The sequence below is a fragment of the Colossoma macropomum genome, unplaced genomic scaffold, assembly GCF_904425465.1.
Source record: "Colossoma macropomum unplaced genomic scaffold, Colossoma_macropomum, whole genome shotgun sequence".
Classification (NCBI taxonomy): Eukaryota; Metazoa; Chordata; class Actinopteri; order Characiformes; family Serrasalmidae; genus Colossoma; species Colossoma macropomum.
This window is the reverse complement of record NW_023494792.1, coordinates 18,269,431-18,282,689: the sequence shown is the minus strand read 5'-3', so window position 1 is coordinate 18,282,689 and position 13,259 is coordinate 18,269,431. Positions and strand designations below refer to the sequence as shown.

The window sequence follows — 13,259 nt, the reverse complement described above, 5'->3', positions numbered from 1 at the left end:
ATTACTAAGTTTATTAGCTGTTAGCTGTTTGTTTCAAGTGTGCCACTGTAGTTGGACTTACAACAAAAATATAATATGGCAAAAATATAACAGTCCTGTGCTTGAAGACATTTACGTTAACTAACAGTTATTCTTTACCATTTGAAACTTCTCTAACACTTGACTTAAAACCTCAGTACACTCAATGTATGAGAACTCAGTTTTTTTCTCAGTTTAATTGAGAAAGTTTTGCTGTTGTCTGGAAAACGTAGGAGACAAAATAAAATGTCATGGGATTTAAAAATGTTTGTTAATATGTCCATGTAGGACTGGGCATTATTGATATAATTTTTTTAATTTATCACGGTAAGTTAGTGTGAATAAAGTCAATGAGCCTATCCTTCATGAATACTGTTACTGAATCCTTGTATGTCTTACAAACCTGGTGTAGCCTTTTCTTTAAAATTATGTACCATGTGTACCAAACAAAAGGTGCCTTTCCAGAACAGAAACTTTGTATTTTTAAACAATCTTTATGGATTTTAAACTGTCCTTTTAGAATCTGAAGCGCCCAGTAGATGACATACATTGCAGGCCCTAGATTTCAGTAGTAAACTGCACAAACAAAAACAGAAAAACAAACCACCTGGCAACAGTTACACTTATGGGTATCATGAACATTATGTTCATTATCCATTAAAATTATTGATGAAAATTAGAGCTGCTCGGTTATGGCAAAAATAAGCACAATTATTTTAGTCAATATTGAGATCACAAATATTTAACATGGTTACTCATTGAAACATCATGCATTTGTTGAATTAAAAAAGTGTCTTTTTAACAGTGAATTTCATTGACAATTTAGATGAAAATAAATTAGATGAGTTTAGTCTTTTAGGGAGCGGTGAAAGCACACTGCTGTAAAGAAAAAAAAGGGGTGCACTGGATGTATAACAGACAAAATGGGAGCAGCAATGTGAAATAGAATAAGGCACAATAATCATTTTATCTCGTTTATTGTATTTCCATAGTTGTTGGAAGCTAAAATCTTAGTTTAAAATAAAATTCACTTGATCAGTGCTACTAAAATGTTGCTAAAACTGAAAAGCAATATCACGGTAGGTCAGTATCACAGTGTACTGTCACAGATGAGATATATTGTCCAGCCCTTTATTCATGCTACTTCATACCCAATGCTGCATTCTTTCTCAGAGCACCGGTGCTAGATTCAGCCTGCATTTCATTTCTAACTCCACTTTGGCCTGTATCTGTTTCTCAGAATGCTCTTCGCCACCATTGTGGCCACAGGCTAAAACCAAATCACACCCTTTTTTTATTATACACCCAACAAGTTCATCACAGCATCTTGAACATGACAAGAATTGTTGCAGTGGTCTTAAATGCTATGGTTGTGCTGCAGTGATCTTTGATCAGATCAACATCGATATTCTGATATCCGGAATTACATGTGCATATCCTTAGAATAACATAGGTCTTAAAAAAACAATACAAAACATGGCAGAATCAAGTAGTGTGAAATTGCCTTCAGGCACCTCTCTTGGGCGTGTGTTCAGTTGCTGCATGGAAGCTTCAGTTTTCCATTTGCTAAGAATTACACCTTGTATGGTCTCTGTTTTTTTTTTCACTTTGCATAACAGTACAGAGCTGTCAAATAAGAAAGTTCATGTTAATCATAAAGTTAATAAAAATATCATTGGGACATGTTTGTAGTGTAAGTACTCTAATACGTCATGTAGTGTGTCATGTAATCTGTAATAATAGCTCAGGGCCTAGTTACATTCTCTTGAATTTCCTGCTGATAAGTGTAATGAGTTTCTCCCAGTGTGACGTTTGGTATCACAGTAACTCTGATATGACTGGTTCAAGTTATTTATTTCATCTATTCATTATTTGTCATGTAATTTAATTTTAAAATAAAATGATGCTGGAGGAAAGTGAATATTTGCCCATGTTACGTATAGGATTTTTTCAGTATTGCTTGCTGTGTAAATGAGTTTGACGTGGGATGGGCAATGTGGCAAAAATCTAACAATACAATACGTCAAGACAGTTTCATGACACATATCAGAATATTTCCTTTTTCTAAGGGTTTATTTTTAATTTGGAACAGTCAAGAACTAGTAGTTCCAAAAACTATGAATACAATGATTTTTATTTAGCATTTCACATATTACACTGCACTAAATACTAAATCGTAATTTATTCTGATAATGATAAATCTTGTCATGTTGCCACCCCACATTGCCAGTTTGACTCTCATGTTCTAAGGTCATGGGATAGCATTTGTCCTGCGGTGTTGCTGTCACCATAAATGTTGTTTTGTTGTTCGAAATATCATCTAAAGAGTGTGCGTGTGTGTGCATGTGTGTGTGTGTGTGTGCGCGTGCGCGTGCGCGTGTGCGTGTGTGTGTGTGTGTGTTAAAGATGCCCAGGATCTGTGTCCAGCGCTGGATCTTCTTCACTCTGCTATCAAAGACACATACGCCGAGGCTCAGAGTCCACAATTCTGTGAACAGCTGCTTAACATCACCCTCAATTTCCTCAATACACAGATCAGAGTCATTCTCAGCAGCACGCCAGGTAACACACACAGACACACTGTTCATTCACTGGACTTATTTTGCCTTATAACACCCTGAGTGTATATCTCCACCGTTAATTGATTAAAAAAAGTTTTAGGCCAAAACCTTAACACAAAACTAGCCTCAAACAATGTTTTTGCCATCAGGCAGCACATTTGTAACCATTTCAAGTAATAACTTTTGGTTATGTAGCTTTTGGAGGCATTAAACTTTGCATGTCTGGTTCCTGTCACCAGCACTGTAAGCAATTCAGATTCATTAAGTTTCTCTTGAACAACAAAACACTCTGAATGACTTAGTTTATGTTATAGCCATTGAATTATGCAAAAATTATTCAGTAATTACACAGAGAACAATGCAAACTGACTGAATTATCTGTAAGCCATAGAGGTGTGTTAAAAGATTGGACCTGCAGGCGGATCCCAGCCATTTAAGGGGTAAAGATTCACAAAGAAGCCGAATCTGTTCCTGTCTTTATCTGGTGGCTGTGTTTCTCGTTATACTGTTGTAGAGCTGGATGTCAATCTGCAGGAGTGTGTAAAGATCTTGAATGGTTATATCTCTGAACTGCGCACCTACATGAGGAAGTACCCCTGGCTGGTAGGGGGTGATCAGATTCCTGCCCCTAAACCTTCACCCGATATGACCTTGGAGGATGAGTGGGAATCAATGTCTGTAGAGGTCAGAGCCATATTATTTATATAAATATATATATATCTGTGTTGCATTCTTATGATGCAACATGAAGCAATTAAATGCACTCTTGCTGTAATTGAATGCTGCTGCTCCACTTAAATGTCAGCCCATAATTGTTGTGCTAAATACCCAGTTGCCTCTTACTTTTGATGTAGCACTTAATTTGTTATTTAAATAGATAACCCCTTTTTCATTTAGACATTTAAAATACCAGTTTAGCCCATTAAAGAGCAAATTATGTTATTTTGTTGCAACTTTGGCTAATGCTGTAAATATGCTAGTGTGTTTCCTGTGTTCATTTAGCACACACAGTGGGCAAAAATCAGCCAATTTGACTGTAAAGAAATCTGACTTGGCCATAAAAATTAATGATCGGTGCATGCCTTATAGATATAACTATGAAGAGACACAACCACTTGGCCTTTTCTATATTTGCAGGTTTAAGTTGTGGTAGGATTTCTGCAAGATATCTGTAAATTAGATTTTTCACCAAACTAACTGGGGGCAACATTCTGTGTCAGCTCACTCCGGCACTCTGAACACTGTTCAATTACTCATCCCAAAGCCCAGAAAAAAAGATTATCATTCAAACCCATTAAATAAATGTTGACATGTTACTTGAAAATGCAACCTCATTTCCAAAAACGTTGGGACGCTGTGCAAAATTTAAATAAAAACAAAATGCAATGATGTGCAAATCATTTAACCCCTATATTTAATTGAAATTAGTACGAAGATAGCATATCAAATGTTCAAACTGAGACATTTTATTGTTTTGCCCAAATGCCCATTTTGAATTTGATGCCAACAACATGTTCCAAAAAAGTTGGGACGGAGGCAACAAAAGGCTGATAAAATTGTGTAATGCTAAAAAAAAACATATGGTGGTTGATTGGCAACAGGTCAGTAACATTAGTGGGTATGAAAAAATCATCCCAGAGAGGCTGAGTCTTTCAGAGATAATGTTGAGGAGGGGTTCACAACTCTCTGAAAGACTGCGCAATCAAATAGTGCAACAATTTAAGAATAACGTTTCTCAACATAAAATAGCAAAGAACTTTTGCTTTTCATCATCTACGGTACATAACAACATTTAAAGTTTCAGAGAATCTGGTGAAGGTGGAAAAGTGTCCTGTGGTGCAACAAATCAAAATTTGAAATTCTTTTTGGAAATCATGGACACTGTGTCCTCTGGGCTAAAGTTCAAAAGCTAGTATTCATGATGGTATAGGGGTGCAATAGTACACTTGGCATGGGTGACGTGCACATCTGTGAAGGCATCATTAATGCTGAACGATGTATATACATGTTTTGGCAACATATGCTGCCATCCAGACGACGGAATAATGAAGGGAAGGCCTTCATTACTTCAGCAAGACCGTGCCAAACCACATTCTACATGTATTACAACAGCCTTGCTCCATATTAAAAGAGTTCGGGTGCTAAACTGACCTGTCTGCAGTCCAGGTCTGTTGCCCACTCATAACATTTGGCACATTACGAAATAAATCAATAAAATTTTTCAGTTTCAACATTTATTGTGTTGTCTTTGTAGTATTTCCTTTACAAATACGGTTTACATGATTTGCATATCATTGCATTTTATTTTTATTTACATTCTGCACAACGTCCCAGCTTTTTTGGAAATGGGGTTGTACATCATAGTGCCATGTTTTTGAGAACGTCTTTAGAAGAAGCAGTTTTGAAGTCTCAAAAGTTCTTAAAATATTCTTCAGAAGTGTGCTTATGTGTTTGTGTCTGTGTTTCAGGAGGTGGTGAAGTGTGCAGTTTTGTGCAGTGAGATCCCGCGTGCACAGGCGTATCTGCGCAGACGTAGTTGTCCAGAACAGAAGCTGGAGGAGCTGAGAACAACTGGCCTGAACCTGACCTTCTCCTGCCTCACACAAAGAGACCTGCAGCAGGCCACTGCACTGCTCACTAATATGGTACACACCTACACCTGGATATAGCACCTGAACACATCAGGTTCATAGCCTGGGTCCACCTAGATTGATAACAGGCCTACACAATCAAATGGGGAAATACTATTTATAAAGCTACATCTTAAAGATAATAAAATTTGATTTGTTTTCTCTTAGTGCTTTTATTGTATTATAGACAGTCAAAGTTATGCTCTCGATATCATTTCTTAATCTGTGATGTATAGTCCAGTTGGGCAATCTCAAGCTGTCTAATTTTTTCAACCTGCCAACCACTGTTTAGCTATCCACCATTGCCTCAGACTTTCTTTTCTTTATCAGCGTGCCAGTTTTTTTATTTGAAGCTCCAGCTTTGGTCAGCAGATGTAGAGGGACCTGTAAAAGTGAGATTTGTCCCTTATATAGTAGAGTATGTAATTTTCTACCAGTTTCCAAAGCCAAAATCAAATTTAAAGAACACCATTGTTATCTGTGGTCTGCAAATGCTCTTTGCATTTGTGGTGCTTACAGTGCTTTTTTACTGCAAAAGCTAAAATGAACTGTGTCAAAATTAGGAGTCGACCGGTATATGTTTTTTTTTAGGCCAATACGATACCGATTGTTAGTAATCAAGGACATTGAAAACCATATTTGGGGCCGGTATTCATTTACCGTAAATTTGATGTTTGTAGTGTGAAAATTTACAAGAATGCAATTACTCACAATTTACATTAAATTAATATTATAGCAGTACAGGCAATAATGTGCTTTGCACTTTAGACAGTATATGTTGTAAAAAAATTTACTTTAAACAAATGAAAATAAATCACTTAAATAGCTCATGATGAATTTTCTGTAATCAGTGACTTTTTAAGACAAATTAAGCTCAAAAAAGGGGCTCCTTTACACATATTTTTATAAAACAAACAAGTAGTGCTCACTCACATAGTGCTGAAAGCACATTAGGTTCCTTTTTAGTATATAGGTGCAAGCTAGAAAGCCTAGATACAGACTAAAAAAACATCGCAGTAAGCGTCTGATCAGTCATGCAGGAAAAATTGTCACTTATTCATAAAAAGCAACAACAGTGAGGGTATATGAATGCTAAGATGTTTATTTAATTTTGTTGTTCAACCAAAAATGTATTTCATGTAATAACGAGCAGAAGTTGGATGTGTTGAATGTTTCAGGTGTATCCTGATTGGCTCTTGAAAATGCAGAGCAGTGGAATCTTTGGAAGTAGCAAGCGGCAACTATTTGTACTTTTAACAAGAAATGAAAATGACCAGAAATAGTGTATAACTTATTTATTACACGTAAAACTTAAACTTTTTGATTTTACAAATAATTTACTGCTTTCTGGAGTCTTGTCTGCATAGTTGGCCATCCACTGAAGTGCCGCCACTATCGATTCTGCACAAGTTCAAACCACTTTTTGCTCCCCTACACAGAAACCTTACTCTTACCAAACACGTGATGTTTCAGGCAGGGCTCAAGATGCACCCACAAGCCACATTTGCCTGGCTAGAGTGAGCGAAATGATTTGACTGAGTGCATTGTGCTTTTTGCAAGCTGTGTTATTCCACCTCTCAACCTCTCGCTGCTTCCACGTCTTTCACAAACACCGAAAAGCACGGTTGATTGGATTTACTCGACACGGGGGCGGGACACAGAGATGAGCTACAGACGTGCAAGTTGGTTGCACTCGATGCATCATCCACATTTTTTAACAATCCAGTAACACTGTGGACGGGACATTGAGCCAGACTACAGAAGTGTGTTTTGTTTATCGTGGTTGAATCAGATATGCGCATAAAGTGCTTTATTGGCAAGGAAGCAAGTTCAAGTGGCAATTCCAATAATCAGAAATTTGCTACTCATCGGCTCCGATTGTCAATCTGGCCAATAATTGGTGGACCCCTAGTCAAAATATCAAAGCAGGTGTCTGCTTCAATGCATTGATTCATCAAAGGTAAGACGTAGTTGATCCTTGTCAGAACTTAGTTATATCATTTTCATTGGGCAAAAGTTGTGTCAGTCATGAACAGACACAACTTGATAATGAAGTGTTGGTTGGGTTTATGTATATTTAGCATTCTGTTTTATGTACACATCTTCCTAGTTTTGTATCACCATAGACCGAATATTTTGACATTGCAGTGCGTTTGTAAAATGTATCCAGAAGAAAATGTACCTTGGTGCACCACTTTTTCACAGGCCTACCCAGTTTTTAAAAAGGACCTATTACATAAAATTGGGTATATCATTTCCTACTAAAATGGTACACTTTAGGGAAAAAGTGACAAACTGCCTAGTTGAGTATCTAATGTAATGTAATTTGTGTAGACGTCAATGAAAATGAATTCCCTGAGACCCAGCAACATTGTAGAACTGTCAAATAGACAAACAACACTATTTTTCTCTCTCTCTCTCTCTCTCTCTCTCTCTCTCTCTCTCTCTCTCTCTCTCTCATATTCTCAGGGTTTCAATGTGAAAGAACAGCTTCACAAAATCTGCATGTACACAGCTGATCGGGACCTCAGAGCATTTATGGTGAGCATGTCCTTGAATCCCAATAGAACGTGTGCTCTAACGCACTGCAGACCCCAGCTGCACATTAGGATTTTACTTCAAATGAAGATAGTTGCTCAATCAAATGAAGGTCCTGAGTGTAATTGTTTGATGCAAACAGAATTTTAATTAACTGTGTTTCATTTGAGAGTTTTGCGTCCTAGATGGTCTTGACCAATTGATTTCCTTTTTTCTGCCTAATTGAACAGGTAGAAGAGTTGAAAAGGCAGAATCACCTCTCCACTGAGGAGATGGAGAAAGTAGAGTTCATTAAACAGATTGAGCAATTTTGCTTAACACCAGCAACACGGTGTTTAAATCCTTTGGACAAGAACAGGTAAGAGACGTGTACTGTGTACTGTGAAAAGTTAGAAAGAACGCTTTCGTTTATTCAATTTCCAGCCTAAACAGCTTTTAAGTGCAAGTTATTCATATTTCATTATCAGTTGATGATTTGTTTTCGATTGACGGCATCACAAATGCTGATAAGTACAAATAAATTTGTACTTACGCAATACCCTCCTGAAAACGTTCAGATCAACATAATTCTCAGATGTATCGGACACACTTCTCAAACAAAGAAGCTAATGTAATGACTACCCCAGAGTCCAGACCTCAGCGTCACTGAATACGTCTGGGATTACTTTGATCGTGAAAAGCAGAAAATGCAACTCAAACAACTTCTGAGACTGAACTTTGCAGGTGTGGAAAAATATTCTCCAGAATATTCCAAAGTGTCTTACTTTGTCTCTTTTTATTTCTCAATTATTTTCCCCACCCCACCTAGTGTGTACTTACAGTGATTCAAGTGCTGTATGAAGCATGAGCTGAGTAAATATAATAATGCTTAAACACTTGCAAAGTTTAACTTTGGCCTAGTAAAACTGTTATAGTTTTGAACTTTGGCAAATAGTGTAATGTGGCTATAATTTTTGTTTGTTTCTGATACAAATGACCATGTGTGTCTCATGTTATTTCTCAGAAACAGTAACTTTATAGGAAAAAAGACACACAATATAAAGGGGGGGGTGTTACAGGGTTTTTTTATGACAACCTATATAACTGTCCATTCTCTATGTTTAGAGTTCTTCAAATAAGCCAATCGGAAGCTGAGAGCAGATGCCTGCTACAGGAGATGCATGGACCACTGCATTCCTCCTTCCAGTCTCTGCTGGGCTCAGTGCGTTTGGACTGGGTCAGACACTGGGACAATGACACACAGAGAACTGTGCTCCTCTCCAGACTTCCCAGGCCCTGTGAGTGGGTTAATATGTAATGTCCTGCTGGTTTATCACGTTACTTCCACAACCTTTAGCCTTGTAAAACATGTAATCAGGATTTTAGGAGCTAAACTAAAAGATGAGATATCCAACAGATAAGCCCATCTGCTTAAAACCTGCTCTAATACTTCAAAATCGTCAAGGCTGCTCTATTGCTCAGTTTCCTGTTTTGTCATAGTGCTGGGCTCCTGTGACTCTGCTGTGCTGTGGTCATACCTCACCTCCCTTCATGACCAGACGCGTGTCACTGCATGGCTCACAAGCATGGCTACTCAGGACAGAGAGAACACTGCTGCCCCCCAGTGGCCTGCACTTACCGCTGCCATTGTGAATGGAAACACCCTCTGTAGTGACTACATGAGAGACCAAATCCTGGACATGCTTGCCAGGTCATGAAAAACAAAGTTTTAAAAAATGTTTGCTGTTGTGCTGTCTAGGGCTGCAACTTTTTATTTTATTGACAATCGATTAATGTATCAATTATTATTCAACTAATCGACTACCGTTAGAACCATTTTACCTGATGCCATTTCCTCTCACTTTGCCTCCATTACATCATTAAAATAAAAGCCATTTGGCCCTCGCTGCTTCCTGTGGTGAACTGCAGTCTGTCAAAATGACAGCATGATTCATGTGAACGTTATAGAGCAGGTTGCTCAAACATTTTGTATTCTGGGTATAATGTTTGTGGTTATGGGTCAGAAACACAAAACAGCTAGCTAGCAACTCGTTAGATGTGAGCACATTGGCAGTATGTTGGCTGTTTTCTGTAAAGAGTAAAATTCCTGTAAATTTCTGTAAAGTTCCACTGATTTTTGAAAAATTTTTGCATACCTTATATGGTTATTTGATGTGAAATGCTCCGTTCTAAAGAAACTTAGTCAGTTCACAGTGGTGATGATAACCAGATGTCTGAAGCGTTGTGTGTTCTATGTTGGGTGTTTTACGCTAGTTTTGAGGAAAAGTTTTGGCCTAGCGTATTTTAGCTCATAACTGCTAGCTTCATATGTGTTATTACAAATGCATTGAATCTGGTGACAATTGTATGGTGACAACGGTCATAGAATTTTTAAATTTTATAACATTGTTGTATAACAAAAGTACATCGAAAAGAAAAAAACAAGAATCTAAAAAATTAAGAAGTTGGCTGAGGAAGTGGGGGGTTAGACAACTTTATGGCAAGCCAAAGCAAACGTAGGCCTCACTTTGAGCAGCCCTGTCATAGAACAATGCAGGGTCATCTTGTTTTTAAGTAAACGATGCGTTAACTTTTTTTTTTAATCAATAATCAACCAGCAGCCCTAGCAGCTTTAGTGCTGTCTTATATGAAGTATATTAATAATTTTCTATACTGCTGTATTAGAAGAAAATGAATCTGCTCTCTTTGTGCAGGCAGGAGGTCTTTGTGCAGTCAGAGATGTCTGATTTTGAGCAGTTGCTGTGGAGGGTGAGTCAGGCTGGAGGAGTGATGCGGGCTAACAGTGTCCCTCCTGTCCCGCAGTTCCATGTTTCCCAAGGCCAGGACTTCCATACACGCTTTATCCAGCACTGTCTTGAGAATAGCCTACATTACCTGCTCTATACCTACCTGGAGCATTACAGGTGGGTTACTGACGCTAGGTTTTGCTACTTCATCACCGAAGATTTCACACAACACAACCCTGATCAGAAACCAACTCGGCACCTGTGCTTTTTTGAGGTATTTTCTTCAGCAGATATTGTTTTATTCTATACTTTTGATTCTTCTGGCTCCATTATTTAGGTTGACACCCAGTAATTGCCCTGCTATTGGAGACAGAGGTTTGTATGAGAGTTATCCCTGGTTTGAGATGATGGTTAAACTACAGAGAATTACAAGAGATCTCACAGGTAAGTCCTGACCCTTCAATCTAGCATGATAGTACAGCCATATTAACTGGCCACACTAGCTATGATTGGTCATTGAGTTATTTAGCTTCTGTTATAGGGGGACTGTCAGAAGTGTGCATGCACAAAGTTTAAAAAAAAATATATATATTTTTAAATCAGATGTGTCCAGAAATTGAGAGAAAGGGAATATTTCAGTGATGATGGAGTACAGGTTCTTTTTAGGTACCCAATAAGTACAGGTTGGAATCTCAGGATTTAAGGTCATTTCTAAATACTGAACACCTATTATTTATTCTATGCTGCTTCTACACACTGGTCTGCTCTGTATTGTACTTGCCCAAACAACAAATCCACGAGTGTGTGTCTACAGTGTGTGTTTGGACTGCAGAATGTGATAAATGTAAATAAATAGATTGATTACTTTTATACTATTATAATCCCTGATTTTTTTTAAAGCCACAATAATAGTGTCAAATGTACTGATTTTTTTATACAACAAAGGAGAAAGGTCAACTTTTGTTTGAAAGTTCAGAAGCTGAAATCTGAGTGCACAAATAGAGTTAGAGGCATGAACAAAACCACTGGTCTATAGTAAGACATAAGAAAATGCCATCTTTAGGAATCACTAGGTATATTCTGTTGATTTTAGCTCTTCTACTTCCTACTGAATTTTGCTGAAGTTTGCTGTGGTGTTGAACCTCTCCACTTTACTTTCAGACCCAGAGCGAGTGTTCCAGGCTAGCCTGACAAGTGCACAGGTGCTGTTGCCGGGCAGCCAGGCTAGTGTTAGCAGTATGCTGCTAGAGGGACATAGCCTCCTTGCTCTCTCCACAATAATGTTTGGACCTGGGGGCATCGATCAGGTATGAGTGATTTTAGAAACCTTTCCAAACCCTGTTGCTCTTAATGATGCTCATTTGATTTTGACCTGTGAGTTTATCCAGAGAAGAAAGGACAAAGTTCTTGATTATAAGCCATTCGTCATTGATGGTTGGCTGTCAGTGGATAGTCACGCTGTTGTTTCTAGTGTAGTACTAGTGTATGTGTTTAAGGCTTTATTAACATGCTTATGCAAGGCATTGCATCACCACTTGTTTAGATGTTGGGTTCAGTTTATCTGTTAATGTAGTTTCCTTTATGCTGGGCTACAATTTTGATGTGGGCTATCTTTCCAGCTAAAGATTCAGGTTTCTTTACCTGTTAAAAAATCTGATGTGTTATCCCAAAGGTTTCTCAGCCTGTATTGTTTAAGGGTTTATTTATAGAGAAAACGTCTTGTATTAGTGATAGTGTTAAAGGCTTTCTGCCTGGTTTAGACATTTATGTATGATCCTGTGAGTGTTGATTCTCTAAGAGTTAAGCCAGAGTCAGGAGTTGAGTTCTCCACCTGTAGAATGTAAGTTGAGTGAAACGCTGCTGCTGCTGTTAGACTCTGCCTAAAGAGACATTTAGTGCTGAGCGAAAGGGAAGTTGCTTCTTTCTGCTGTTTTTGAGTTTACTGCTGGTTGTTAATTCAGCCCTCCTCACTCAGCCATGTTACTGTAAAACTTTACCCTCTTTCACTTTATATGCATGGTCACTTTCATCTGTACATTGTCTGCAGTCTGATCTTTGGTTGCTTTACTAAATAGCTATTGTTAATTATCAGTGCTAAAAATATATGCAACTGTTATTGCTGCTGGGGACCAACAGCTGATCTGTTTTCTCTGTTGTCAGCAGAGTATATTGTATAGTGTTTATATAGCCTGTCTGCACTTGTGTCTGCTGCTCTTCTGTTAAAAGTAGCACTGTGTCCTTGAGAAACTGCATTTTGTTAATCTCTTAAAACATTAGTGATGAGAGGAAAGGACAAAGCTTTGAAAGAGCATTGAAAGAGTATTCTATAAACACATAAATGATAATTTATTCCCTGTAAAATCACAAATTAGCATTGTGCAAGACTTAGGTGATCTTTTTCTGTTAATCATTCAAAAAACTGCCTTAAGAAACCATTAACAAAGTTAACTGTTAATGAAGCAGCTGCTTCAAGGAGCCATCACCAATTCTGGATAATTATGGTTCATTTTAACACTCATCTCATTAATGGATACATGTGTGTGTAGGTGGTGAGAGAGGGAGATAAAAGTCAAGACATCCTGTGCAGAGTGGACCCCCAGCTGCTGAGGATGGCTCTGAGCGCATACCCCAAACTCAAAGCTGCTCTTTTCCCCCACAGTGGCCCACGAGGCACCTCAGCTTGTGATATTTCCATCTACCAACTCATGCAGGTACGTGTATCTTATATCTGTTATATATCTATATATCTATATATTTATGCATGATTAGCTTGTAAAAACAAATAC

General features: G+C 38.0%; 1 protein-coding gene across 1 annotated transcript in view; it reads left to right on the top strand.

The window, feature by feature from the left end:
- The window catches only part of spg11 (SPG11 vesicle trafficking associated, spatacsin), a 40,379-nt gene that overhangs the window by 8,509 nt on the left and 18,611 nt on the right, over positions 1-13,259 (top strand). Inside the window, 11 exon segments of the mRNA XM_036576356.1 lie at positions 2,425-2,580; positions 3,094-3,263; positions 5,048-5,224; positions 7,679-7,750; positions 7,978-8,105; positions 8,852-9,024; positions 9,227-9,437; positions 10,441-10,650; positions 10,811-10,917; positions 11,635-11,780; positions 13,020-13,184. Of these exon segments, the coding sequence (XP_036432249.1) occupies positions 2,425-2,580; positions 3,094-3,263; positions 5,048-5,224; positions 7,679-7,750; positions 7,978-8,105; positions 8,852-9,024; positions 9,227-9,437; positions 10,441-10,650; positions 10,811-10,917; positions 11,635-11,780; positions 13,020-13,184 (1,715 nt within the window).